Source organism: Gigantopelta aegis, chromosome 4 (assembly GCF_016097555.1).
Source record: "Gigantopelta aegis isolate Gae_Host chromosome 4, Gae_host_genome, whole genome shotgun sequence".
Taxonomy (NCBI): domain Eukaryota; kingdom Metazoa; phylum Mollusca; class Gastropoda; order Neomphalida; family Peltospiridae; genus Gigantopelta; species Gigantopelta aegis.
Window position 1 is genome coordinate 61,657,021 of NC_054702.1, and position 24,987 is coordinate 61,682,007.

The following is a 24,987-nucleotide window of genomic DNA, read 5'->3' on the forward strand; positions in this document are numbered from 1 at the left end:
GGGCATGCATGTGTTCAGGTGAGTATTGCAAACCAAGTGAACTGCTGGAATAAAACTACAAAACAAACATATAATAAATACATGACATACACATAATAAAATAACTTTGTTACATATGTGATCTGAAAAATATCACATACTTTGATTACACTGGATATGCTAGCTAATGTGTGTGTGTGTGTGTGTGTGTGTGTGTGTGTGTGTGTGTGTGTGTGAAATAGTAAGAACTTAGCCATTTGAAATATTTCATCAATTGGTTCATGTTTCATGTATACAGTCAAAGATCCGAATTGATAATCAGAAGGTAAAAAAAAGAAGGTTTTATTGTTGAAAATGATGAAGCGCTACTTGTTAATAACCGCAAACTCTTTTCTCTTACAGTCCTGCAAACCCGGAACCGATGTGAGTATGGATTTATTTCTTAGTGGACATATGTTTGTTTGCATGAAGATAAGGATTTTAAATATGCAATAAAGACGAAATGTTAAAACTGAATAATGTCGACTTCACTCCATGCGTTTTTGCTGCTATACTGTATGCTATATTATTGTGGTAGCACATAGTATTAGAATCATACTGTGTGATGATACCTGCGATACAATTATGGGTGTTTTCTTCCCCTGGATGTTTTGTTTAGAAGGTTGGCAAAATAGTCTGATGTAAAGTGAGCGAAAAATGCTATAATTTGAAAAGGAAGTACAAAATTATTAGACTATATATAAGCAAAATCACATAATACATACAACTGAATTATTGATTGTCATCCTTGGCTTTACCCATTATATCCTTGGCCTGACCTTTTTATATCCTTGGCTTGACCTTTTTATTGAATGAAACTTAACAATACCACTTTTAACCAACAGAAAAAACCCAGAAATTTAGCTTGTCTGGAAATAGATTTCGTCCAAACCAAAATCTTCTTAATTGTTTTTCACAATATTGCCTTCTTTCAATGTTGTTTCCTTCTCTTTCATACACAACATGTTTCTTACCCTCCCAAGCACTCTTTTTTTTCTTTCTATTTTCTTTTACTATTCTATTTTGATTTTAATAAAATCATTTGAGACAAAAAACATAGCAACACAGCATTGCATATGACAATCGTTTTGCACATGCTTTCCCTGCATTGGTTTCCCTATGAAACCAACCAGTTTTATTGTTTTTCTATCTTTTTGTTCAATATGCCATGATATGTAATGCGGAATCCCCACATGTTTTTCGTTTTAAACTCATTTCTTTACATTTTATCTTCCCCCCCAAAATCTTCTTTCAATTACAGTTGTAACTAGTACCTCATTTGTTCGCATGCTTATTATATATATGATGCAACATTGCTTTAAGAAAATATGAGTGAACTACCCATTGGGAGGTGGTGGTTGGAAGGGACATGCATTAACCTTTAGTCGATATAGGCACATTAAACTAGTTTTGATTGGTTCGTATTCATTTATTTCCAGAAGAGTGAAGGAGTGATTTGTTCCTGGTGCAAGGACGTCTACCACAAGAACATGTGCTTAACGCAGGAGAAAAAAGATGGACAGTGCTCACTCGGCGTTCTCGCCAATGTCATCATTCCTCCATCATGGATAATCAAGAATTCATCAGTAACTAGCATATTTTCACTTAACAATCATTAAAATGTTCATTTCAATATATTTTCGTTCATCACTGGCGTTTGAAGCGGGGGAAGGGGGTCATGTACCCCCCCACGTCTCAGATATTTTGCTTTATATTTCCTTTATAATAGTGTAAAAGTGTGTGATTATAAAAGTGTGCCCCCCCCCCCCCCCCCCCCCCCCATTTTTGTCACCTTCCTACGCCACTGTTCGTATATAAAAAAGGGCCCTGTCAGCAATTACATAATTTTTATTAACTAAATACGAGTATCATAGGATGTATTACAAAGCATGACGGTGGAGGGAGAGGGAGGTGTTTATCAAGAGTTACTTTACGTTTTCAAAACAAAGTATTATGTTTATTTATAAAGTAAAATGCAGCCAGTCATGCTCATTTCATTCCTTATCAAATGGTTATTATTGAGCATTTATTACTAAGGCTTAAAAATGTGTATTTCCGGAAACCAGACTGGTCTTCGCTCTATTAAAATCTTTTTCTATGGTCTCAGTCAGCAACCGTTTCTACATTAAACTCATAATAGTTTAACTTTAAATATGAGACACATCTGTATTTCCATGTAAGGTGTATTTTACTTTACCTATTCTACCTGCTGGGGTGCCTTTTTTAAATGTTATTCAAAACATACTTTAATATTTTTCAGGGTGACGAGCCTTCTTTCTATATAAAACCCATTTATTCGTTCAGTTCAAAGCCAGTTTTAGTTTTCCTTGACCGTGGCAGTGGAAAGTATAAAGATTCAGATCTATATGAAGGATTTTACTGGTTTCTCAATCCTCGACAAGTGATCGATATCGATAATTATACAAAGTCAGAATTGAGGTAAGATGTTGTAATATATACTCAGGAAAAACAGGCATTCTGAGAGCGCCCATAAAGCATTACATGTCCCCTACAGGGCTCAACTCATTTCATATCTCCTGAGTTCAAGTCCATAGCTGTTAAAAATGGACAAATTCTCATAAAAACCAAACTTAATTTGTAACTGTGTACATGATAAAGTAATACAAAACATGTCTTGAGGCATTGCCAAAAAAGCAAAAAAAATCCTACATGTAGGGAAGATGAACAGACATATTGACAGATACGTACGTACAGATTCATGTATAATTATATACAGAAAAACAATCACTTTGTACTTAAAACTGACTTCAAACGGACAGAAAGATTGGTTGCATATTCGAACTGGCCCATATCAGTCGTATTATTTATTCTAATACTGTAAACCGGGAAAAATACGTGTGCATATTAATTTTTTGTTGTTCGCGAAATTTATATGAACGCAATATTTTCCAGGTTATAAGGTGGTGTCTGAATTCCTATAAATTATATAGTAAACCATAAAGGAAAAGAAACAAAATACAGTCATAATATGCTGAAACACTTTAGAAACGCACCACCTAGTGTTCTTACGTATATTTTAAAATTTACAATTTTTGGCAACGTTATACATTACAACTTAATGTAAACATGTTAAACAGTGTGCGCGAACGCAACATAGAGACATTGCGCGTCAACCAAAGTACGTGCACATGCAAATCATGAAAATCATGATTTTTGCCTGCTGTACTCAAGGAGAGCACACGATGCCTCGATTGTTAGAAACTCAATGCAATCAAGCAATAGGATTACTACACGGTGGAATTTTCATTCGAGCTGTTGCCAAACAATTCAAGGTTAAATGCAAGGTTCAGGTAAACAGGGTCAACTCTTGATAGTCAACGTCCTGGGCAACAACGCGCGATGACACCAGCGCAAGATAGGATACATCTGGGTCCTTCATTTGCGTGATCGATTCCGTCTAGCTACCCAAAGAGCTGTACATGGTCTACGGGGTCCAGTGTGTGCATCCACCATAAGAAGTCTGGGACGGCATTTTTATCTGAAAACAATTCCCTGTAGTACTTGGTAAAGCACTCACTTGATGTGCAGTCGGTCTGAGATCGATCCCTGTCGATGGCCCATTGGGCTAATTCTTGTTCCAGCCAGTGCACCACAAATGGTATATAATGGTCATGGTATGTGTTGTCCTGTATGTGGGATGGTGCATATAAAAGATCCTTTGAATTCTCTCTAAGATTATATGTAAACATTATCAAATGTTTGACATCCAAAAGGCGATGATTGGTATCTAAATCAATGCACTCTTAACATCTTAATTTTTGACAAACAGCATGTTAAGGGGGGTACAAATTTGTCTCATTTTTTCACATAGTTTCACATAATATATTTATAAATGCACAAAATCATGTGAACTGATAAATATTATTTTTGTAGGTTTTTATAATTTTAATGATATTTTAGGTCAGTTAATGTTGATTAAAATTGGGCAACAAATTGATGAAGTGTTTACGTATGCACATTTGTGGCCAGATGTCTAGTATTTATTCCCAATAACTTTGTTTTTCTAACTACGATTAATATATCAGTAGTTCATGAGTTTCGTTGTTGGTAAAATGTAAAATGTATTATTAAATTAGCTGTCACAATTAACTATTAATTCCTAAAAATTACTGGAATTATGTTCCTCCGTTGTCAAGCGAAAACCACTTTTTTCAACTCGAAAATGTTCAGGTATTTCTCACGCCATAACAAAAAACTAAAGCAGACATCAGTGTCGTGTGCCAAACGGGAAAATATGAATGAGTGAATGTATTGTTTGCAGTACACAGTATGATGGCTTGCGTGACGTTGGTTAATCTAGATGTCGTTAAACAAAACCAACTTTAAACTTTGATTGCACCCCTTATAACCTGTATGATGTTTTATGGATTTTAATTTGGAAAGGCAGATCAAATACACGTTTAAGCAGGTTATTCCAGCATCAAAATATATTGTTCTTAGCACCTGCTCACTTGATATATATGTAATATCTACTACAAATATTTTGATATGTCTACTACACTTCTATATATGTTAATATATAAATAAACGGCTCTATATGCATCGCAGACACTTATTTAACTAATCTTACGCCAGAGCAGGAAGTAAATTCTCTCGTTTGCTGTGATATCAACAACTACAATCAAAGTGGTGACGTTTCACTATCCGCAACGGTAACGATGTGGTTATGGAACCTTATTATTGGCATGAATTGACATCATAGTAGTGTCTTTAGACATTTATTTCTTGTTATTTGAAGATAATAAATCTAAGAACAGAGTGGAAAAGTAGTTAACTTACAGCTGACATCTATTGTTCGTGTTTATATTTATGACAATCATGTTAGAACTCCACAGAAAAGTTAAGCCTACAGATACTATCATCGATTTTGTTTTTGTTTATAGCAGTTGTGTTTGTATTTTGACAGAATAGAATATTATAGAAAATACTTAACTTGCAGATACCAGCATGGACTGAAGGCACATGTGTAAGGGGGGGGGGGGGGGGGGGGAGGATGTTGAGTCAAATTCCCTTGGTCAAAGCGATTTTTCTTATTTTTAGAATATATTTTGGGGGAGGTGGAGCATGACCTGAAAACCATGGACAGTTTGTTTACCACAGTTTAGACCCCACCTATGCTTACTTTCCTGATGGTTTTACGATTACATAGCGCTAAATTAGCTTCCACAGTATGGGCCCTGGACTGTTAGTGTTTACTTTGATAACAACTACACTATTTTCACAGCAACTGGTTAAAACTGTACCGAAATGTGCGTAAGTTGCGGATTCTGGTGTGTGGTGATGATGATACAGTCAACTTGGTCTTCAGATTGCTTGAGAAAATTAACTGGAGGCCCAATCCTCCTGTTGCTGTTCTGCCCATGGGCATGTGCAACAGCGTTGCTAGAACGATGAACTGGGATGGGGTAAGTTAACACATTGTTTGCATTATTCGTGTCACACTCTTTGTGTCAATTCTCGTCTAACAATTTCATCTTTATACAACTTAATGGTTCAGTCCTGATAACATATGTTGCCACTAACTACTTACTCCAGGAGCCAAGTCGATTTATCCATGTTGGAGAGTCAGAAAGGTTTGAACATTCATTCTTATGTAAAACTATGTGTAGATATCATATCTGCAACTCTTACTTGCCTTAACCTGTACGTTAATTGCGAATTTGCTTTCTTTTAATGGTATTTAAAAGATACATTTTTGGTCAATCTGCTACTACCCAAAAACAACATTCAACGGAACACCCCCCAGATTTCAGATATAGTGGAAATTAAACTCTTTAAAAATACTTTTCATAACACTTAATATCCAAGCGTTGCATTTTGGTTTGCTTCATTTTCATAAATGGTCATTAGGCCTACATTTGCAAGGTCAAATGAAGGTAATTGTTTTTGAATATGTAAATATGCTGTAAATGACAAAAACATTGGTTCTTTTAATTCTTTCAAGCAATGTTGATCATATTATTACTCTTGTTTATAGATATATTCATTACACATCTAGTAGGGGTGCTTCCTTATTGAAATGGTTGCAGCAGATCCATAATTTGACGAAAGGGAAAGATGTTTAGGAAAAGGTTACATCCACATTTTGGGGCATGGTTAGTTAAAAATGGGTACCCATGCTTACTGAGGCATGTATAGGGTATAGTTTATGGTGAGAGTTGGTGCGGTTTATGGTGAGAGTAGGTATCTACCCAAAGGTGACCTTTAAAGGTAATTTTTCACAACTTTGAGGGTAGGTCTTTTTACAAGTATGCTACATAATGTTCACTCTTCGTAGATATGATTACATTTGATCATGACAATGTACATGTAAACTGGGGAATATTGATATAAAAATCAATGTATCTCCAAACAATGTGTTTGCAAGTGCCTAAAACATGTCTATCAAAACACTAATGGTAGTATTTTGCCAAAAGTGGGTACCCATGCTTATTGAGATCTGCGTAGAGTAAGGTTTATGGTGAGGGTAGGTACCCACGCTTATTTAAAATTGACCTTTGTTGAAATCTATATAGAGTATGGTTTATGGTAAAGGTAGGTACGTATTACATTTTAACCTTTAGGGTGTTATTTTAGAAGCTAGTTTGTGTCCAAACCGAGATAGTTTTTATTTTATTTTTTTATATGTAAGTCTAGGTTCTTTCCAGAAAGTGCTAGTTAATGTTTAGTTTTGATTATTAAATGCATCTAACTGATCAGTATAATGTGCATGTTAACTGGGGAATCTGGAACAAAAAATGCATTTATTTTACAATATTAATGTCATGCGATACATCATTAAAGATACTGTATTCAGATAACAGGCTCTACAATGCATGTAAACTGGCAGGCTATTATAATTTGCATTGGTATAGCAGTTATAAAAATTAAACCTGTGCGTTAGCTTGGAATGTGTATATGTTTAATGGTATGACTATGTCAAAATTGTTTCGTCTGTTAGAGGCTACGCAAAGACAAAAGAGTACTAGCTAAATTGACGGTTTCTCAACCTAAATAAAATCAACTGAAATTTTAAAATTAAAGTGTTGTGTCAGACCATACATTAAAAATTCAAATTCCACAATTAAGAGCCTTCTTAATTCATTGCACCGATGTGTAAATCAATAATTACGAAAATGCCCCATAAAAGTATTTTAAAATCACTCCCGTAGAACACTGCCGGAAACGACCGAGTAAAATTCTCGGTAAAAACGTCATGAATAGTTTGACTCAGGACAAATTGCAATAGTAATCAGTCATGGAATTTTTGGTTCACTAGAGTATGCTATATGATATATCAAAAATGTAACTTTTTTATATTTAGTGGAACATGTTTTTATTCAGGGTTGGAAATTATGACTTTGTGAGCTTTCGGCTGGTCATTTATCATCAATATTTTGGTCAATAATCATACTATTTGCTAACTTTTTATATCTATATCATGGTTTTGCAGGATGATCTTTCACAACAAACTATTTTAAATGTGGTAAAATTAATTGTTATACCTATATATTGGGGTGGGGTGGTGGGTACCCTTACCCATAAATGTTAGTTCCCAATAGCTAACTTAACTATCAAATCCGGTGTATATTCTAATGTTTGTTTCTAATGTAATTTCTAGGGAATGTAATACACCAGACCTATATTTCGTTAGCATTCGCTATATAATTAGCAATATATACATACTGACAAAGTCAGGGTTTTTGCCAGAGGGTACCGATGGTAAAATTACATAACATAAAATTTGGCAGATAATAATGTATAGCCTGTGCGATATTGTAATTTGTAAATTTGGAAACTGCTGTTCAAATTGTGTCATTTTGTAACATAGTTCAAACCCAGATACACCTAGTAAGGGCACTTATGGTCTATTTTATTGTGAAATTACATATCAATAAATTATTTTCTGGCAGAAAGCTTGAATAAAATTTTAGAAACAGCTGATGTAATTACTTCAATATGTTCACATATAACCAACTCATGCATCCAAGTCATTGTCATTTTCATCTTCCTCTGCTGACCTCATGTTTCCACAAAACCCTCTGCATTCTGAACATGACATTGAACAAACAAGTCCCTGGCGACAGCATTTACACTGCATGGTACTGCAAGCGGATTTACATTGACACCTAATACGTTCTAGTAGCGACTTTGGTGCAGGATCCTTGTCTGTATGAATAGGAATCCGAATGGAATCAGATATACTCCATCCCCACCTGGACCTGATGGCACATTCTAAGGCTATGAAACTTTGCTGCACATGATGTGGGTGGATGTATTGAAGTTTTAATCAGGGTCACTAGCACCTGAAATCGTTGCAACCTCATTGCATTCAGATGTCATCTACTCTCCCTGTGTATATGCAGACCATTGCTTTTTCCCCTGCAGCAACAACTTCATCCTGCGTTGACTTTGAATTCAGAAATACTCTGGCATTTTTTCTGAAGTTGGTATTTTCCTTAATCAAACGAAGTGGCATAGCTTTTCCTATTCTGAAAACTTCAAAGTTGTGTCACACCCTAACATCGCATGGACAAACATAATGTGACGGCAGACATCTTCTCCAAGACATTCTCTTGCTTTATTCACATCCAAATACTTGCGGCAAGTAGAAGAAGACGTTTTGGGTTCTGGCATGAAGTATAGCCTACCACCCTTTTCCTGGTAGGATCAACATATCTGTATCATCTCCTACCAGCAAAGTTGTATTCTACTCAGCTGCAGCAACAGCAGTTCTTACAATAAGTATGTCTGCATCACCTTTAACATTATGAACTTCATAGCCATGTGTTGCCAGTTCCTCTCCAAGAAGGTTGATGATGTGCTGTTTATTGTCAGAATCACACACAAACTCTTGCTTTTTCACATTCAATATTATATTGGCTGTAAATGCAATCTCTCTACCACATCTGCTACATCTCTTTTTATGCGCATAGTCTTTCGTTGATGGTGTGTCATCATAGCCATCAAACACTATAATGGCAGACTGTCCATATTTCTTGTATGTAACTGATGTAGCATTTCACAATATCGTCATATGTCTTGCCAGTCTCCCATGGAATTCTCTGAAGAAGGGCACCTCCATCCAAGACATACACACAATTTTGGCCTGGTCCATTCTCAGGAGGCACAGCATCCCATGTTGCTTTGGCAAGTCGGGACTTGTTGACAGAAAGGAGCACGTCCTTTGAATCAAAGAGGGCTGGAGGATAACCGCACAGTTCAAATTTAAAAGCCTCAGATAATTCTTCTGCCCGTGTCCCAGCAATGACAAGCCTCTGGAATAACAACTGTGGGCCGATTTGCACTGTTTCACCAATCATTCATTTTCAGATTGGATTTTGATCCCATTGTAATTGCTTGTGATTTCTTTCAGAACATTGCTACTAATGTTCTTAGCATGGTCAACATTTACACAACTATGAGCTGTAACACCATTCACAATATTGTGTAGATGTTCACTTTCAGAGAATTGACGCCTTGTTCTGAGTAAGCGAAGGTTTTCTAAGGTATCAGAAGTCTCTGTTCTGTCTTGTCTGCGAAAGATCTTTGTGTTGTTCACTGGTCTGATACTTGATCTTAGTCAAGTTCTGCAATGCACTGTTTATTTCTGCTGTGACAGGGCTCGACATCACCCATACCAAGTAAATTGGAATCTGCACCTGGACACATTGGTTGACATGATGTCATTCATGGCAGCATCAGGACATAACCTGTATGTCAAATGCCTGAACATTTATCTACAAAACATGTATACATTGGAGGAGCAGTATCCACATGTTTATAATAGCTTTGTTCAAGGTGGTCTCCAGGTTGTCCGTAGGTCAGATCAATACTGGGCCGGACTTTCACCTGATCTCGTCATCGAACAGGCACTGGTGAGAAGCATCAAGACAGCAGGTGGTTTGACACGAGGAAGGGGCTTGACTGGAAAATAATAACATATTATGTTGGTCTGCGATAATTTATATATGCTGTGTAACCCCCTTTTCAAAATCCTAGATCCGCCCCTGTTATTTATGCAACATCTTGTCAGTAAGCTAATATTATTTATTTACACGCATTTGACACTGGCATTGGTACATTATTATTTCAAAATAAATAGCCAATTTAGTATTATACGAAGCAAATGTAAAACAATATGTACTTCACAAAACATACATGTTGCAAATTTGCAACACAATTTTCAGATGCCACTTACAACTTTTAATACATAGTAAATAATCTATTTTACCTTTAATGCATAGTAAATAATCATATGTTGTAGTCATGTAAAGATACGTTCTTCCTAGATATGTATACCTTAAGTGTAGTTACATACAAACAATAATAAACTATATAATATTTACCTTGCATTTGAGTCACGTTCTTCAACTGTGAATTACAAGCTGAAAATGGCTGTTCTTCATTGACACTTAGAAACAATGTTTGACTCTAGCTTACTAACACTCCATTTTATATGTAATATTAAAAGCATAATAAATGCAGCCTTAGTTATGTATTGTTATAAATTTGCAATACAGACGGGCATGGAGAAATGAGGTTTTAGGGTAGGGGTCCCCCAATAGGTGTATACATTTGTTGGTATCCATCTAAAAACCATTTTATGTGAAAAACAACCTTCAAGACATGGATATAGGTATAAATAATGTGGTTTTAGCTCAAATTGTGGCAAAGATACGATGACTAAGAAAGAAAAAGAAAAAAAAAACCCATAAATGATGCAATTTGTTCTGGGTTTGGCAATTTTTTACCTTAGATTGACTGGACTAGAAAGGGACTAGCTTCACAGAAAGCTACCACCAATTAACTTCCAGCGCAAGCAGTGGGACAGCGACTGCCAGGCTCAGTTATGCGATTTTTCTTTCGATAATGAATAGTGTAGTAATGACGACTGGCTAATATCTGTGTAACACAACACATAATGCCTTATCAGTTTGAACCTAGAACGTCATCCGCAGAATCATCGGCCTGACAGAATCTGATGACGACGAAAATTTTCGTGGGAGACAGCTTACCACTGAATGACAAGTTTTATTCTTCTTTAGCTTTTTGTGTGAATTATTTTGCTACACTATATGTTCAAGTACTTATGATGTAGTAGAAAAGATGATAAATAACACTTGAATTCTAGTAGTCAAGTGGACCCGATATCGGTAATTTTAAGATAAAAAAAAAAAACGACTTAATAGTCCATCTCATCCTCCTATAAAGATGTTTTTTGTGTGAATAATTTCAATTTAGTTTGACATAAGAAAAACAGTAAAAGTGTTTTGGAAATAACAAAACAATACTATTTTTGTGTGCAATTTTAAAAACAATCGACTCAGAAATAAATAATTTGTAGTAAATTCCATAGTATTAAAAATGTATTCTCAGTGGGATGGTATAGTAAAATTAATTTAATGTATTTATAGTCTTTCTCACAGGGAACGCCTTTTTTCATACTATTGAATTTACAAGTTATTTATTTCTGAGCCGATTGTTTTCTAAGTTGCATACAAAAATAGCATTTGTTTCTTCAGTTATTTCAAAACACTTTTACTTTCCTTCTTACGTCAGACCAAACTGAACTTATTTACAAAAATCATCTTTGTAGGATACTGTCTAGGCTATAGATACTTACTTGTCTGAACTTTATTGTCAATGAAAATGTTCTCGAACTGTAAAAAAAAACCCATCACAAATGAACGAGATACAAATGGGATGTTGATTGCACGAACCGTGCATGAGAAACAAACTGAATTGGAAGCATAACGCAGTTTGGGACGTTGACGATATGCGTCACAAGGGTGTTTCGGTGTGGATGGCGTCGGCGTGTTGTCATTTGTTTTGTGTCGCAGAAAAAATTTTGATACGGCATCTTTTTTAAAAGCCATAACACATGGTATTCCCATATTTCGCTTAAGCCCACAAGCCAGTTCGGACGAATCGAAACTAAAGTTTCTGCTGTCGCAATGGTCTCCGACATTTTCTTCCTGCCCAGTCTTTCCACGTTGTTTTAATCAAATTCACACAGAGCTTTCTCACAGCAACATTACTAGGAAATGCGTGAATACTAAATTTATCGGCTTTTGTATTGCTACAGCCGCCAACCATCCTAAACACAAAAGAACCAATGAACATTGGCGCTGACTATCGAAAGGAGTTCCCTTCGTGACGTCACGGATCAAATCTTACGGAAATTCTCGAAACGAATTCAGCTGGTTCTGTTTTTCAGGGGAATATTTTTTAAATGGAAAATATGCCAGTATATAATTTTTTTAATTAATTAATTTATTTTATTTTTCTAATCATATTAAATTGATATAGCTCAATACATCATATATTTGGAACAACACTTAAACTAATTGTTCCAAAGATATTTATGAATACAAAATATGAAATATAAATTTATGCATATATATTTATATATATATATATATATATGTGTGTGTGCGTGTGCGTGTGTGTGTGTGTGTGTGTGTGTGTGTGTGTGTTTGTGTGTGTGTGTGTGTCAGTGTTTTCTTTAATCTTTGGTTTTGGTGTAGAATGAAATAAAATATACTTCATATATTGGACATTTAAACTGATCACATCTTTCGTTTTAAACGACTGGCCAAACATTTGTTCAAGAACGTTTTCTTAGAAACGGGGACACATGATTAATGCTATATTGAGTAAGGTTTACAGAGAGGGTAGGCACCCCGTGATCTTGACTTCAAAGGTCATGTTGGGATCATTCTATTGTTGTTTATCACGGTTATTCCATCAACTATTAAAATGTCATATCTTATTTAATTTCTATGATTAAACTTATTCAACATGAACAATTGCCATATAACTAAGAGGTTTCATGTTATGATTGATAGATCACTGGACTGCAGTACATGTGTATTCTGGAATATAGACAAGACGAGACAAGATAATGTTTATTCAGTATAAAGACCATAGGCCCATACTATATTCAAAAACTGTTATACATATTTGCGCATGTGCAGTGTTTGCACAGTATACTATAGGTATATATTTAAATATTTAAGTATTTCTAAGTGTTTGCACATTATAAAGATAAATATATACATTGAATAAGACATCCATATTTTCTAATGAAGGCAATATGGACAGAGTATTTCAGTGTAGGCTATGTTGTTATATATTTCTTGGTGAACAGCAAGTCTTAAATTACTACATCTTAGTCTTGTATATATTACTTTAAGATACACAGGGGTTTCATAAGTGAGATAACGTTCTGCATTTAACAATGACTTATAATAATATAATGCTTATAATAAAAAGTATCAGATAGATTATTAACAGATCTACACTAATTGTGCTGAAGATTATCAAATAATCGTTGTCTAAATTTAACTATAAATAAGTTTACATCTCCAACATCCTGAGCTATCCAAACACATCAAAATACTGATCTAAAAATAATATTTTTAATATAAGTCCCCATGTAGTGCGTCCTGCTTCATCCAGTGTCTGTAGCCTTTTATAACATTGACGGGGAAGCCTGTTTATATTCAGTTCTAATAGCCTACACCGATACCTTGTAGTGTAAATATGCTGTAAAGGAGCTCTATCACAATCATCTAAAGCCATAATATTACTGGTGTTTTTTTCCTAATTTTAAAAACCATATACACATTTTAATCTGAACATCTTCAATAATTTTACAGTAACAAGTACCTTGTACTTCTGAATCATAACATAAAATTGGCGTTACCATAGAATCAAATATCTTAAATAGATCTTTGCAAGGAATATCACCAAATTTTGTTTCATACCTATATATTGCCATCATGGCTTTTGTTACCTTGTTCTGCAAGACAAGTTGGGTTTTAGTCCATATTAGTTTTGGTGTAAACATAATACCTACATATCTATAATATGAGACAACCTCAATGTTATTTCCATTGGAACACCCCCCCCCCCCCCCCCCGCCCCAACATTTTTCATAATTCTTGAGAGGACCTCAATTTCTAAAAATAATGACCTTGGTCTTTCTTAAATTCACAGCGATACCTGTAGTATTAGAAAACACTTCTAATGCACTAATTTTCATTTATATCTGTAAAGGAGTGTCAGAAACAGTTGATACATCAGCAGCAAACACAGGAGTATATACTGATTTACAATCATTTGATACAAAAACGCCTTGTCCACCACACTCGTCCATAGTTTTTACAAGCCTATTTATAAAATTAATGAACATTTGTCAGTGTTCTAGACTAACAGTATCCCGATATCCCGGGGATACCAGAATTTAATTTTGTATACCAGACTTCAAGAACCCAGTAACATATAATACTAAATTCTCAGGTGGGATGCCAGATTTTGAAATGTTAGTATCCAACTGGGATACTACCCCAAAATTTTAATCTCGAACACTGTTTGTGGAATCAATATACATCCTTGTCGGGTGCCGATATTACAATGAAAATAATCTGATAAGCCATTTGTGTTCTTACACAAGCACTTAGTTTAGTATAAATTGATGAAATTACAGATAAGTATTTACCACACAACAAGACTTTTTAAAAGAAATGTATGATTAACATTATCTACAAAAAGACAATAAAATCGACCTCTTTTTTTTTCCAGATATATTTTTGCACAAGAGCTTGCAGTGAAAAAATATGATCAGCAGTAGAATAATCTGTCTGCTTGAGATTCGTCAATAATATTGTTATCACACCATTCTTGAAGCCTTGTATTAAAAATAGAAGTAAACACCTTACATGTGGTATCAATTAATGATATATTTCTAAAAAGCAGGGAAGAGAAGTGCTCAATCCATTGTACAGAACTAATTTCTTGTGATATATAAGAATACTGTTTCCCTTGTTTAATCAATTTCCAAAAGAGTTTGGGACTGTTTCTTAAATTTATAAAATGTTATCTCTGTTATCTAAGCACTTTTTGTCCTATTTAAAGCATTTTAAAATTCTTTTCTTTTTTTCTTTTTTTTAAACAGAGAAATCTAAAACATGAGGTCTTAATGCATCATATTTTCTATTTTAAATTTTGTAACCCATCATCCCACCAAGGTGATTGCTGGTTTGTATTTTTAATATAAGAAAAAAAATCTCTCAATATGGCTTTCTGTTTCTTGAAACAGTTTAATAATGTGTCACAGCTTCATCAATATTATAGATTACTAATTCCAAGATATAATCTTGTGAATCTATAAGTAGAGACTCTAAGCGAGCTGAGAAAACTTCTTTTATCTCATTACTCCAGAAAATTTGACCTATTTGCTACCTTTCTCTTTTTCCTCGTCGTTATCATTGTAAATATTTCTCTATTGGTTGCAACAGTGATTAGCATTAACAGCAGGTATATATATCTGCCTTGGTTTGTTACATTCAAATTATTTTTCCAACCTCCTTAAGCATGAGGTATACCACTGTCGAATTATAGAATTATTACAAAGTATGTTTAGAAATTAGCTCTTTCAACCGAAATTGTATCAAAGCTTCGTCTCTAGGTGACCAAGATAGCATACAACCATAACTCGTTGAGAATTTGCTTTATGCCTGGGGGGGGGGGGGGGGGGGGGGGGGGGGATTTGTGTATATATGTCATCGTAGGCTACGTCAAGCTGCGTCATAACTTCCTATTTGGTTGAATGTGCCATTTTTGGATCGTCAGTCATCGCCAATGATGAGCCCATATTTACAAACTAATGTAACCCCATGTTCCATAGAATATTGAATAACAAACAAAACCCACCGTTACTCTGATCCTGCATGATAAACTGGAATAATACTTGTGGTAAGGGAATTTTACGTCGACTGATAAATTGTAGACTGACATTTTTTTTACCTTTCACGTTTGATGGTTATGTTCCGATCTATGCATTTAATACTGTTGTGGGAAAGACTGATGGTTCCACCAGAAAATAGCATATTATCTTTGACATTCTTGTTGTGAAACAATATACAGTGCCACCAACAAAAACCTATAGTCCGAACCAAATTGTTAACAACTACACAAAATTACTCTCCTACCTTTAATTACCGTTACATTCCCCCCAAATTTTGTCCACACACAAGTTGTCAAAAAACCATTACAGTGACACAGCTTCCATATATGAGACTGTAACGATGTCGCCAGTATCGACTTTGCTGAGATAGCATAGGGCAAAATACATGCAGTTTTCAGCCGTCTGCCATTTTGCTTTTTTATGGAATATTCTTTAAGAGGGGTGAAAGCCTCCAAAGTATGTGACATAATTAATATAAATTCAAATATCTTTAGTGGTATATTTAAACAAACAAAAAATAATTTTAAAAATTATTATAACGTCATCATGTTTGCTTTTATATCATAAGATGTTATGACGTTGCTAGATTAAGTCATATCCTTTCACCCCTCTTGGAGAATATTTCATAAAAAGTCAAAATGGCAGCCGGCACAAAATTACATGTTTTTTGCCCTATGCGATCTCAGCGAATTTATCATCTAGTATGTGGAATCTGTGTCATTGCAATGGTTTTTCCTAGATTTCTGTCTGGGCAAACTGTGAGTAAAATCTAACGGAAAATAAAAGTAGGAGAGCAATTTTTGGTAGTTGTTAACATTTTGGTTCGGACAGTAAGTAGTAGGAAACAGAAATGTCAGTTTTGCTAAATTATAGATGTGACATTCTTTGGACACAAGTGTACTTCCATGGTTTCATTAATTATTAATGACACTGTGTTCTTTCCATTCTTAAGGATTGGATCTGTTGTGGACCTCCTTAACCCGCTAAGGTATATGAATGTTGCGTGTATGGATCTACTAAGTCAAATGTTGGGATTGATAGTCAGGTTAAGGATATATTTGGGTTTTTTTTTTAAAACAGAAGCTCTGGAATACTTCTATGTAGCAAGGATCCCTCTGAGCTACATGTGGGAAGACCTATGAATACCCAACCATACATATTGGTAAATGAAAAGATTCTACAAATTGATAGTTGGTCTAAAATCAGCATTAAGATTTGGGGGAGGGATGTGTCACACGAAATGAATATTGTCAAATAAAAGCATTTGTCATACCAGATTACCATTAGTTTACGTGGAAATTGCAATATATGCTGACCAATTGGTCATAATCAATAGTAAACCTTAAATAATACTTTTTAGAAAAGACTTATTTCCATAGATATTAAAACAACGTAAAGCAAAAATATAGATTTTTAACTCCCACTGACCTCTAAAATGACCCCTAAAGTGACCTTTAAATGTCACAAAGGTGCGAGAACCCACTTTCACCATAAACATTACCTTCAACAGTACTCATTAAAGGTAACTTTGCGTGGGTACCTACTAGGGGTGTAACGATATACTCGAATATTCGGTCGGTGCACCGAACAGCGATCTGTATCGTAGTTGCATTCGTATTCGTCACTAGCTGAACCGAATACACGAATACTTATATATAATGTTTACTGTATAATTTATGTTTCAAAATAAATACTTTTTTTTCCTTTCAGAAAAGCCTTTGTACTTGTGTAATGTGTATTCATGGATGTGAATACATATTCGTATTCGTCACCTCATAGTCGTGATATGTATCGTATTCGCCACCATGTGTATTCGTCACACCCCTAGTACCTACCCTCACCATAAACCTTACCCTGTATAAACCCCAATAAGCACGAGTACCAAACAAAGCTGCCATTAATTATTTTTAAACTTATGTTTTAGACATTAGTAAAAACAAAATTCCGAGATCAGTTGATTTTCATATCGTTTCCCTATGGTTTGCATGTAAATTATAATACATAATTATCATATTTATTAAACGCGAACTTTACGTAGCATATTTGAAAAGAAAAAGAAAAAAAAGGCTTACCCTCAAAGATAGGACAAAACTTAATTTCCCCTAAATGACCCCAAAATTACGCTTAAGGGTCAGTTTCGCGTTGGTACCTACTCTCGCCATAAACTGTAACCTACACTCACCATAAACTATACCCTGTAAAGACCTCACTAAGCATGGGTACCCATTGCTAACAAACCATGCCCAAAATGTGGACATAACCCATTCAGAAATGATATCCTCCTTTGATTAAATTCTAAATCTGCACCTGAAACACATAATTTCGAGAGCATGTTTACACCTACCCATTAAGCCTTGCTGAGCACTCACTCAGGGTTTGGAGTCGGTATCTGGATTAAAAATCCCATGCCTCGACTGGGATCCGAACCCAGTACCTACCAGCTTGTAGACCGATGGCCTAACCACGACGCCACCGAGGCCGGTCTTGTATTCTAGATACCGACTCCAAACCCTGAGTGAGTGCTCCGCAAGGCTCAATGGGTAGGTGTAAACCACTTGCACCGACCAGTGATCCATAAGTGGTTCAACAAAGGCCATGGTTTGTGCTATCCTGCCTGTGGGAAGCGCAAATAAAAGATCTCTTGCTGCTAATCGAAAAGAGTAGCCCATGAAGTGGCGACAGCGGGTTTCCTCTCAAAATCTGTGTGGTCCTTAACCATATGTCTGACGCCATATAACCGTAAATAAAATGTGTTAAATAAAACATTTCTTTCTTTCTTTTTACTCTCACCAAAAACCATACCCTGTACGTACCTCAGTAAGCATGAGTACCCATTTCTAACAAACCATGCCCCAAAATGTGGATGTAACCTTTTCCTAAACATCTCCCCCTTCAGATAAATTATAGATCTGCCCCAACCAAGAAGCATCCTTACTAGATGTGTAATGGATATATCTATAAACCAAAGTAATAATATGACCAATGTTGATCAATATTATTGGGAAAAAATCAAAAGAAAGAAATGATTTGTGTCATGTACAGTATATTATATATTCGGAAACGATGACCTTCATTTGACCTTGAAAATGTCGGTAGAATTTTCCAATTATGAAAATGCAGCAAATCAAAATGGAAAGTTTAGATATTAATTCTCACAAAAACATTTTAAAATAGTCTAATGTCCCATATAACTACACTTTGGTGTCTGTCCCGTGGACTTGTTTTTGGGTAGCAGCAGATAGAAAATAAATTGACTTTGCATAACATAAAAAGTAAGCAAATTCCCAATTAACTTACAGGTTTAGACAAGCAAGAGTTACCTACACATATGTTTACATAAGAATCAATGTTCAAACCTTCATGACACTCCGACATAGATAAATCAACATGGGCCCCGTACTAGCTGAGTCATTCAAGAATATTGATGTCTCTATATTAAATATAGTCTGGTTGCAAAAACAAATTTGTGAGAAAAAAGTAAAGGAAAAATGTAGGTTTTTTTAGTTTTTCTAAATCGGTACACCCCATAGTGTCTCACACACAAAACATCCCCATGTGTGGGGTCTGGAGAATTGTTTTTTGCAACACTTTGAAAGTAGGGCTTCAAAACCTACCCAAAACTCACTGAGATACGGGGTAGGGCTAACATATTTACTGTTTTGGTCACTTGCAGTCTTTCCGTGCCAGTGATAATTGGCATACAATTATAAAAATAATCACCATTTACTGTCGTCTATGGAAGGACATATGTGATGGTGATATTATGATCAAATCCAAGATGGCGGCTATTTTGGTGGGTAAAACAAAAATCTTGCTTGGTGGTCAGCTTAGAAGTAATTCTAACTCATCAAAGGCAACTAAAACTGTAACGAAGTTTTATCTATGTCTATTACAGATACTAATAATTTGGTCTGTAATCGTTAGATAATTAGATATGTACTGACATGGGTTCGAATCCTGAATGTGACAATATATGCGTTCATGATAAGTTTCTTCAACATTTTCATGCAGAAACTTATAAAGGACTAACAAATTTTATTTTATAATAATGAAAATTGGTAGTATGTTACAAATCTGATTAACCTTTACAGGTGTCTATGCTTGGATTTGATATGATACCAATCATGATAAAATCCAAAATGTCGGTAATTTTGGTTGCAATAATAAGATAAGAAGGCCCTGTCGGAAGAACGCTTGGTTGTGGTAAGTGTTTACCACAGCTGTAATTCCGGAATCTGACATGGTGTAATGGATACTGAAGTTGCCTTTGCCGAATCACGGTGAAATCGGTGCTCTTCCTTCGTTCTCTTGTCTGGCTGGCGAGAAGAGTGTGGGAACAACCACACTGCCCTTGAACTGCAGGTGTAGTTTCCCTCCCTCGAGTTGCTCCTGGCTGTACTGGATCCATATTCCTAGGGGGTATCATCGCAGAAGATTGCGCCTGGTGACTGAGCCACCAACTTCCCCCCCCCCCCCCTCCCCCTGTGCCGCACGTTTTCTCCTGGGCCTCTTAGTGTTAGTGCGAGTCCTTGCTGACGGCCGTGTATCTCCATAAACAAGAGACACGGTTGCCTGTGTTCCATTAAAGTTGCCTCAAAATTGAGTTAGGCTTATTTTATTTTTAGCAATAAGGAAAAAAAAAACACATCTTGAAAAAAACATTCAATATAGTCCACGGCAAAACAAAATACCATGGAGAATGATAAACTCCGCATCAATCTCCATGGTATTGCCGTGGGCAATTTCAGGGGTTGAACAGGTGTTTGTTTTTTCTCTTGTTTTTGTTTTTTGTTGCTTTTTTCTGCTCAATAGTTGTATATGTGCATTAATATACAAAGTATTAATGGACCTTTAATATTGTTTTTAGGACTACAAATGTGAATCAGTCTCACAAATCTTAACTGATGTTGAATTTGGACTTGTTGTTAAGTATGATAGGTGAGGTACTTATTTTAGATAACTATTGTAGTTTATATAGATTATAGTTACTTCTAAATGTCAGTCAGGTTCAGTATCTACTCAGTTTAGGCAATGGGATTAGTTACTTCACTTTCACTTGAAGTGATGTTCGTGCTTATATCCAATTAAGGTTCAGCACGCTGTCCTGGGCACACACCTCGGCTATCTGGGCTGTCTGTCCAGGACAGTGTGTTAGTTTAGTTGTTAATAGTTCGTGAGAGAGATGAGGATGTAGTGGTCTTACACCTACTCATTGAGTCGTTAAACCTCGCTCTGTGTGGGAGCCAGTACCTGGCTGCGAACCCTGTACCTACCAGCCTTATATCCGATGGCTTAACCACGACACCACCGATTTACATAGGTCAGTTATTGTAAATGTTCAATTGCAACAATCTGGTTATTTACACAGTAGAACAATGTAATAATATTAGCAATTTATATATATAATTTTTTTTACAGCAGACAGTTATGATTAAACTAAGTGAATGAGGTTTGCTATGATTAATTGTCAATGGGAGTGATCTAGTTGATTATTATTATTATAGCTCACTTAGCAATATTGCAGGTTCTAGTAGGTATATGCATAGGGTTTAACCCCATCGATGGACCCATTGAGCCATTTCTTGTTCTAGCCAGTGCACTTCAAACTGGTATATCAAAGGACGTGGTATGTGCTATCCTGTCTGAGGGGTGTATGTAAAAGATAACTTGCTAATGGAAACATAGCTGGTTTCCTTTCTAAGACTGTAAAAACATATCAGATGTTTGAAATCCAATAGCCAGTGATTAATAAATCATTGTGTTCTAGTTGTGTCGTTAAACAATTTTTTTAAAAACTTTAATAGGTGTATCCAATGTTATAGTGGTAAATCTGTAAAATAATTAATATTGAAGGACACTATTTCGACTTCTTAGGTGGAAGGTGGAATCTGTTCCGAACAAGGTGAATCCAGAAAGGATTTTGTCCTCAGACGCCCAAAAATCCCTTCCAGTAGATGAATTCAGCAACTACTTCTCTATTGGGGCTGACGCAAGTGCTGCCTACAGATTTCAAAAAGGTTGTACTATAAGAAATAAAATGCAATAGGTGGCAATATTTATATATGTGGTTAAAAACTGTATGCTATATATGAACCAAACTATGACCTATAAATATGAATACTATAAAATACTAACTAGAGGAAGTGGAACTTTTCATTGCTCATTTTCGATATAACCGAATGTTTCTGCAACAGCTCTAGTTTGAGACAAAGTTATAGTGCTTAGCTGTACAGGTGCGTCATACATATTTGAAGCACACTTAAGGCTACTTGACACAGTGAAAGATAGATGGTACCTAACGGACAGGAATGTAATATTGCATTTCTTAAATATCCTTTTGAAAAAAAACAAAAAACCCCCATAAATTTGCAGCTCTTGTGCTTATAGCTAACCTATACCTGAGAGATCAATCAATTTTGTTTTTCATTGGAGGGTATGGCTATCGCAACGATCATCACCTAGGAGAAGCCAGTCCTATGTTCTTAAAGGGACAGACCCTAGGTTTTAAACACTAAGCATATTTCTCACTATTAGAGCCGTTTATGATCACTGAACTCAAACATTACTTATATTTTATTGTTTAGATTATCCATTTCCTGGTGTTTCTAATATAACAAAATGCATTTTGCAAATTTTTGAATACGCACGTGCGTCTGAGAGGTAACGATTATGGAGTCGCATTTTAGTATATTTTTAATGGTATTTCAACGTCACAGATTTGTATCAAAATTTGTTACAGATTTGTAAATTAATCAAACTTAGTGTCCATTAAAACTAGGGTCTAAGTGAAAAAAAAAATGTCTTAGTGTTTAAAAACTAGAGTATGTCACTTTAAGTGATTAGTATGTGTGATCACAAATAACGAACATGTTTTCACCAATGAGTGTAAGAAAAATATGTATTTACCACATTTCGATTGAATTTAAAGGGCCTCGTGCGCTAAAGGGTGCCTAAATTGGGCTATTTTATTTTTATCTTGGTGATCATGTCAGGATTGGGGGGTTATATGGTTAGGGTTAGGCCCTTAGGGTTTGTTGGCTGACTTTGTTCAGAGCACTGTGAAGATAGCCAAGGCTATGTCGAATGGACAACTATTTACAGAGCTTTCCTCTAGGTAGCACCTTAAATTCATATTGATTATACTAAAATTATTATACTGATTGAACTAATTACTAAATATATCTGACACTCAATCTTTTGTAGATGTTTTTTTGTGACACTCGTTTTAAGAAAATCAAGCCTTGGAGTTTGCTAAGATCGTTCCAAGCATCAGCTTTCTTGAGACCAGTGTCAAAAAACATATACAAAAGGTCTCAATCCATATATTATATAAACTACTAGTCTAGAGGTCGTAGAACTATGTTTTTCTTTTTCTTTTTTTTTCAGAGGGCAAACAAGTATGCAGTAAAGACCGAAAGACATTTTATTCAACTGTAAGTAGTGCTTTAGATTTTAATTTTTTTTGCTATAGATTAGTTATTAATCACCGACCGGTCCAGTACGTTTCGTCTTTCTGATCATACCCCAAAAGTTACTGAATTCACAAATAATTTATTTTCTCAAATGTGGCATGTTGTTTGGTCTTGCACCTTTGCCCTAATTCTGTTTATCAAGATAAACAGTTGCGAATTATGTATTATTTTGTAATGTAACAGTCTGCAAGTAGTTTAGTCTCTGTAGATTCAATTCTTAAAGATGCCAATTGCGTGACAGAACTAATTAAGAAAAATATTTTTGTACATATAAAACAAAATTGTCTGTACTAATAGTGGATACTATAGCGTAGCGATGAAAGAAGGATTGATCATATATTTCAAAAAGTGTTATGTTTCATCTTTTGACGTTAAATTAAAAATATATTTGTTTGCTATTGTTGTTTTTTGTTGGGGGTTTTGTTGGGGTGGGGGGTGGGGTGGGGGGTTTGTTTAGTGGTTTATTTTTTGGTAAAAACAAAATAAGGTATATATAATAAATACAGAACTTCACATACATTATTTTTGTTTCCTATTTATTGCACTTGCTTATTTTTCGCAAAAATATACCACTCGACATCCAAGCCGTCTCATGGTACATATTTTTGTGCTAAAAGATAATAATTCATGCATATTATTCATGCATAATTCATGCATATAATTCATGCATATTTGATTATTCAATTTAATTACTAATTAACATAATTATTTTTTTCCAGAAAGAAGGTCGCAATTTCTTAAAAGAAAGTGCCAAAGAACTTGCTGAACATGTTCAGTTTGAAGTGAGCAAAATTTCTTCATGCTATCATATAATTATAATAGTTTTATTTATATTACGTCTTATTTTTGCCAAATATATATGAAAATGTAAATGTAAATGTATGCATGCATGCATGCGTGTGTGAGTACGTGTGTGTGTGTGTGTGTGTGTGTGTGTATGTATGTATGTATGTATGTATGTATGTATGTATGTATGTATGTATGTATATATATATATATATATATATATATATATATATATATATATATATATATATATATATATATATATATATATATATATATATATCCTTCCATAATATTTGTTCGAACAGATAAGCTCATATGGCAAATTTCTGTAATGAATTCTGAATTAAAAGCTAAATAATCTTTCTTAACTTTTCATTGGAATTATAGATGATAAACACAATACTGGTTGTAACAGAAACGTTTCTCCGACATCTGGATATACTGTGAGGAAGTTACATCATATGTTTTCGAATACATGATAGTTTCTATAAATAAATAATGTTCCGTAGCAGAGAATGTGCATGTATGGTAAACCATGTCTTGGATGTGACCAAGATGTTTAGCTACCTCATTTATAGATAAAAAAGATTTGACTGGGACTGAAAACCTTTTGGCAGCCTTACGGATGTCTATGCGATCGTTTATTACAGCAGAATATGCCTTAGAAAGATTTTCTTGGGTGTATTGACAGTATCTGAATCTCTCAGTGCGAGAGGTAGTCTAAAAAGAAAAAGGAACCTTCTGAAAAGGAATATTGTAAAGTCTCGCAGACGTTAATAAGAAATGGTCTAAATAGGCTTCCATATTTTTTCTAAAAGAATCAGATTTATTTCCCTTTACAGTGAATGACGTATTCAATATTGATATAAACAAAGCAGACGACACATCGAGTGCAGATATAGCCTATACTGTAAAGTGCTACGTTTGTATTTACATGATGGTAGTTACCCAAAA

The 24,987-nt window shown here is 35.0% G+C and overlaps 1 protein-coding gene across 1 annotated transcript in view; it reads left to right on the forward strand.

The window, feature by feature from the left end:
• The window catches only part of LOC121370874, a 172,713-nt gene that overhangs the window by 33,693 nt on the left and 114,033 nt on the right, over positions 1-24,987 (forward strand). The window contains exons 7-14 of the mRNA XM_041496388.1: positions 382-402; positions 1,458-1,604; positions 2,279-2,457; positions 5,264-5,444; positions 20,640-20,710; positions 21,647-21,789; positions 23,159-23,205; positions 23,964-24,026. Of these exons, the coding sequence (XP_041352322.1) occupies positions 382-402; positions 1,458-1,604; positions 2,279-2,457; positions 5,264-5,444; positions 20,640-20,710; positions 21,647-21,789; positions 23,159-23,205; positions 23,964-24,026 (852 nt within the window). The remainder of the gene's footprint in view (positions 1-381; positions 403-1,457; positions 1,605-2,278; positions 2,458-5,263; positions 5,445-20,639; positions 20,711-21,646; positions 21,790-23,158; positions 23,206-23,963; positions 24,027-24,987) is intronic.